The following is a 5,601-nucleotide window of genomic DNA, read 5'->3' on the forward strand; positions in this document are numbered from 1 at the left end:
CTGTGCCACTGGGTCTCCCCCCAGCGGCTAAACAGACCTGTGCATAGATTGGCAGCCAGGGCACCCTGGGGACAACAGGGTCAGCGGGCTTCACAACTGTTTTAGTAGGAAGCTTTGGACGCAGAAGTTCCAGTATTCAGCAGACAGGCTGGGAACCACCCGCCTTAAAACAGAGGCGGGGCCTGGACACTGCTCCCCAGGGGATCAGAGCAGCCCCTCCTGTCCCCGGGGTCCTCTGGGTGAGTGTGTTGGGGGGCAGGAGTGCCCGCAGCCAAAGGGCGTGGCGCTGTCTCAGCAAAGGTGCCAGGGATCTGGGGGGGGCGGGGAGGGGGAGAGGGGAGTCTGGGAAGCCAGTCTCCTGGGCTTTGGGATGGGGGCGAACGATGCTGGAGGAGGCCCTGGGGGACGGGACGCCCTGTTTCAATTTCCCACTTTAGTTGAAGGCTCAGCCTGTGCCCAGGGGAGACAAACGAATTTCAGGATCAGTGCAAGCCAGAAATAATTGAGAAGGTAAAATGGTTGCAAAAAAAACAATCTGAACCAAACCAAACCGAAAAAACCAAACCACACTACGCATTTAAGAGGCCGAGTGGAGCAGTTTCTGGATTTTCCCGAGACCGCTCTGCCATCTGCCCGTGTCCGTGCCCGTGCGGGCCTCTGACCTGGCAGAACCCTGAGTCCTCGTGTCGTCCTGGGGGAGGGCGGGCGAGAGAAGGGGCGGCCCCCTCCTGTTTTAGGAGGGACCAGAGAGGTGGAGAGGCTGGGCATGGAGACGCAGTGTGCTTTGGGCAGGAGCACGGCTTGGACTTCCAGAGGCTCCTGGACGCCAGCATCTACAAGGAGGCCTTCCGGAGGGAGATGATCCTGTGGAGCGATGAGAAGCGCCAGGCCGACCCCGGCTGCTTCTGCAGGAAGGCGGTGGAAGGCTTCTCCCAGCCGGTCTGGGTAAGAGCGCGGGGCGGCGGCATCGAGAAGACCGGGTTTGCCTCCCACCTTTCCCCGGGTGACTCTCAGCCGTGTCCGTGTCTGTTTCCATGGCGACCTCCCGTGGTCCAGCCCCCACCGTCTGGCCCGTGGACAATCGCAGTGGCCCCCACACTGGTCCCGGCTTCAGCCCTTGTCCCCGCTGATCCGTTCAGCACGTAGCAGCCAGAGTGACTTTTAAAGGCATAAACCAAGTCACGCCACCCCTCCGTTGAGGGCCCTTCGTCCCACTGTCCTAACGAACAATCGAAACCCTTCCGTGGACTTCTGGGCCCTTCAGCCAGCGTGCTCCTTGAGCTGCAGCTGCGCTGGCCTTCCCGTTTCAGAGATAAATCGAGTTCCTTCTGGAATCGGGCCCTCTGCACCTGTCCCTCCACCTGCCACATGGCCCTTTCTCTCCCCCTCCCCCGGGCGGGCTCCGGCTCGGCTCACAGGGCACCTGGGCGAGGCCTTCCCTGACACCTCGGTCTCGGGCGGGGCTCGCTTTCAGGTGCTCTTTACCCTTTTCCTTCCTCGTCTGTGCTGGCGGCCAGCATCACCTCCTGGGCGAGGCCTGGTGACTTGGGGACATATCAGAGCAAACCTGCGATGACGCCCCCGCCCTCTGGGAGTATACGTTGGAGCTGAGGAGAGGGGGAGTTAGGCCCTAAATCAATACAGAATCTGTCGGGTGGAGAAAAATGCTGAGGGGCAAAACCAGGCAGGCCAGGGCCCTGAGGAGGGCCGGGCTGCTGCTTTATTAGGGGTGTCAGGAGGGCTCCGATGGGACATTTGAGCAGGATCTGAGGCAGGTAAGGGAGTGAGCCGAGTGGGTGTTTGTGGGGACGGGTGAGTGGCAGGAGGTGAGGTGAGGTCATGCAGCTTCTTTGGAAGAGCCTAGGTCTTTCTCCGTGTGACACGGGGGCTGAGGGGGGGTTTTGAGCAGAGTCGAGACGCGGTCTGGTCCCGGGCCCCTCTGCCGGGTGGGTGGAGTGGCGGGGCCCGGCTCGGAGCGCCGCGGTGGGGACAGGGTGGTTTCTGCACACCCCTCGAACATGAAGCCAGTGGGATTTACCGGTGCATTGTCTATAGGGTTCGCAGGCAGAGACGCGGCCAAGGATTTGGTCCTGAGCAGCTGGACAAAGAGTTGTCATTTTCTGAGACAGGGAAGGTGTAGGGAGAAGATCAGGAGTCTATTTCGGCAGGGGTGAGGTTGAGGTGCTTGTTGAAGTGCACCCTGATTACGCAGCGACCCGTGAAGCTGCTCGCTCCGTGTCTGTCTCCCCAAGACTGGAGGCTCCGAGAAGGCAGGCAGCAGGTCTGCCTCGCTCAGCACTGTCCCCAGCAGCTGGCACACGGCAGGTGCTTGCCGTAGTGCTTGCTTGATAACTGGGTGAATGAACATGGCAGCTGCACGGACCGGAACAGCTGGCCTCTGTGCACGGCTTCATTCATTCGTTGACCACGTGCTCCCGCATCAGACCGTGCAGCAGTGAGTGAGCCCAAGTCCTCTGCCTCGTGGGGCTGACTGGCTGTGGCAGACAGACGGCGCACACGCACACGCACACACACACACACACACACACACACAACACACACAACACACACATACACATACACGCACTCACACACACATGCACTCACTCGCTCACTCATAATCAGAGCCTAGTGCTCAGAGGAACATAAATAGTGTATCAGCATTCAGAGGGACAGGAGAGGCGCCCGGGCGGTGGGGAAAGCCTCCGAGGAGGTGACATGTGAGTAGAGCCCTCCACGAGGTCTCTGCTCCATAGGGAGCCTGCCTTGAGATCCAGGTAGAGGGAGCTGCAGGCACTAAGGCCCTGCGGGGGAGCCCCGGCCGGCTGGCTGCGGAGGGTGCGGGAGGGTGCGGGAGGGGCTGACAGCGGAAGCGGCTGCTTCTCGCGGGGCCTTGTCACTGGGGTGGGAGCTTCGCGTTTCACTGGGGTGGTGGCGAGCCTTTGAGAGGTTCAGGGCAGTGGGCTGACGGAAATCACATCTATGTCGTAAGGTGCTGGGGACAGGGGCCAGGTGGAGATTGTGTCAGGCCTCAGCTTGCTAGTGTGTAAAATGAGTGTGTCGGACTGGCTGAGCTGGCTTCGAAGCCTGGGCCTCTTGCACAGTGGTGAACCGGCCCGACCACAGAACACAGTGCGTGAGTGGCAGAGAGTGTGGGCGAGTGGGCCGCGGGCTGCGGCAATCAGGGAGGGCTGCCGGAGGGAGGAGGGGCGTCTGTCCCAGCTGGTGGTAATGGGAGTGAGGTGACACTTTCCTGGGTTCTGTCGACCCTCCACCAAGTCCGCCGTCCTCCTGCGTGTCCAGGGCAGGGCTGGTCTCCCCCTCCGTCTCCTCGTCCCCAGCGCCCTGTCCTGCTCCAGCTGCACCGTGTCCTCTGGGCCACCTGTCTCTGCCTCCTCCCTGCAGCTGGTGAGTGACGCACGGAGGATGTCTGATGTCCAGTGGTTCCGGGAGGCCTATGGGCCTGTGATGCAGACGGTCCGTGTGGTGGCCTCGGAGCAGAGCCGACAGCAGCGGGGCTGGGTGTTCACGCCAGGTGAGCCGCTCACGACCTTTGTCCCCAAGGCTCGGTCGCTACACAGGCCGGCCACCCCACCTGTCGGCCAGGCCACTCGCTCCTGTGTTTAGGTCATCTGCTCTCGCTGGCGGGCTGTGGGCAGCGAGAGAAGGGTCAGAGCAGGGAGTCTGAGGCCCAGGGCTCAGGGGCACCCCAGGTTAGAGAGCAGAGTGGGGGGCTGGCGCCCTCGGGGTAGAGGTTCGCCGAGACCTTGGCCTGCTACCCTTACCTGGGCTGTCTTTTCTGGGCCAGTGGGCTTCCAGAGGCCCAGCTGGGACCTGCCCCCAGCCCAGGCCTGGCAGCGGGTCAGAGGGCGGGCCTGTGGGCTTCGCCTCGTGGCGGCAGGCAGCAGGAAGCTGTCGCAGGCGGCCCCAGTGGTGCAAGCCCACGACCTGCTCTGTGGCAGTTCAGAGGCACAGCTCGGGCCCCTCCTGCCCTAGTCACCATGACGTGGGGAAGTTTGGATCCGGGGGGCACGATCCCCCCGAGGGCTGCTCGTTTTCTGGACACTGTCCACAGGCCAGGCTGGGGCTGAGAGCTTTGTGTGTCACCTTATAGACACACAGACCTGCCAGGTGATGCCGGTCACCCTTGTCATTGTCCAAGGAGGAGGGCACACACTGCCTCCCGAGGAGAGTGAAGCAGGGACCGAGGGTGTAGTGACAGCACAGTAAACGCGATGCCCTTGTGGCTCGTCCGCGGTCAGGTGGCCCAGTCCACTCTCGTGGGCAGGACCCGCCCGGGGCACGGGTGGCTGTGAGCCGCTGAGCCGCTCGCGGTGTTTCGGGGGGCGGGAGGGGCCCTGGGTGTGTGGAGAGGGGAGGGCGGCTCCGCCCGGGGCCAGCCGGCCTCCACGCCCGGTGCCCGGTGCCCGGTGTCCATCCAGACGGGGCGGGCTTGACCTCGCCGTGCCTCCTCCACAGGGGTAGACGATGTTGAGTCCGAGTGTGGCCTGGACAACTTTGGGGACTTCGACTGGGTCATCGAGAACCATGGAGATGAACGGCGCCTGCAGGAGCAGTTGGAGAACCTGCTGGACTTCATCCACTCCAGACTGTAGTTCCGACTGGAGGGAGCGGCAGGGGCTGCTGGGACCGAGCAGTCTGGCTCCGACTGGTTGCTGACACTGGGCAGTGTGTGGGTCTAGAGTTTTGGGCTGGCAGGTGTCAGACAAGTCAAGACACCTCTTGGACCTCATTTCTTTGTGGACTAGGCGGCCCTGCCTCTTTGGAGGAGGCTTAAAGGACCGAGTGTGGGGAGACGCTGTGCTTAAAGCAGAAATGTCACCATCCCCAGGGTGCCCAGCCCGTCTACCTGCGGTGGCCGCACTGCCTCCCGTACTTTCAGCTCCTCGGTCTGGCAAGAGTGTGGAACGTAATAAACCTTGTTGCACATGCTCAGAGCTGGGCAGCTCATATTTCCTAGACCCCAGCCTGCGGGGAGCCCCAAGGGGCCTGGGCTATCCTGGTGGCTGTGGGTTCCCGCTCTGCCTCCCACCGAGGCTGAGACGTATCCTGCAGACGTGACCTCGGCCCGGGCCGTGCAGGCAACAGGTCTCTTTGTGTCGGAGACAGGATTGGGGTTCAAGGCTCTCATCTTCTGAGACGGCCTCAGGAGAGGCTTGATCCACCCCCAGAGGGATGGAGATCTCATTGAGGGGCACGGGCTCCAGAGGTCAGAGTCTCCACATAACCACTGTGTGGCCCTTGGCAGGTCACATCACTGCGCCTCAGCTTCCCCACGGAGGGCCTTGGACTTGACCCCTTTTCCTTACATAGCCTTACACGGTGTCTAAGCACCTTGCGGCCTCTTCCCAGCCGCCCTGGGGCGTGGGCAGGAAGAGTAGCTCCGTCTGCATTTAGCAGTTGCCAAGGACCCAGAAAAGTGAAGCGACTTGCCCAGGGTCAGCGGGTAGCAAAGACCAGGGCACAGGCCGCCTGAACCCTGACCGTGTCCCCTCTGCTCCATGCTCCGGGTACAGTGCAGAGTCCCGGGGCTCCTCGCTGTCCTCCGGCCCTGGCCTTGTGCTGCTCCCCGAGATTCTG

At 62.5% G+C, this 5,601-nt stretch overlaps 1 protein-coding gene across 4 annotated transcripts in view; it reads left to right on the forward strand.

Moving 5' to 3' along the window:
• Window positions 1-4,958, forward strand: part of PMVK (phosphomevalonate kinase) — a 9,429-nt gene extending 4,471 nt beyond the window's left edge. For 2 of the 4 annotated variants that reach the window (XM_011366439.2, XM_011366438.2), the window contains 3 exons: window positions 793-945; window positions 3,406-3,535; window positions 4,480-4,958. In XM_011366439.2, coding sequence (XP_011364741.1) covers window positions 793-945; window positions 3,406-3,535; window positions 4,480-4,616 — 420 coding nt within the window. In that variant the 3' untranslated portion in view covers window positions 4,617-4,958. Of the gene's footprint in view, window positions 1-344; window positions 511-792; window positions 946-3,405; window positions 3,536-4,479 lie in introns of those variants that run through there. The other 2 variants (XM_023534332.1, XM_023534331.1) reach the window with 2 other exon arrangements.
• The last annotated feature ends 643 nt before the right edge of the window (window positions 4,959-5,601 follow it).

Source organism: Pteropus vampyrus, unplaced genomic scaffold, assembly GCF_000151845.1.
Source record: "Pteropus vampyrus isolate Shadow unplaced genomic scaffold, Pvam_2.0 Scaffold124, whole genome shotgun sequence".
In the NCBI taxonomy this organism is placed as follows: domain Eukaryota; kingdom Metazoa; phylum Chordata; class Mammalia; order Chiroptera; family Pteropodidae; genus Pteropus; species Pteropus vampyrus.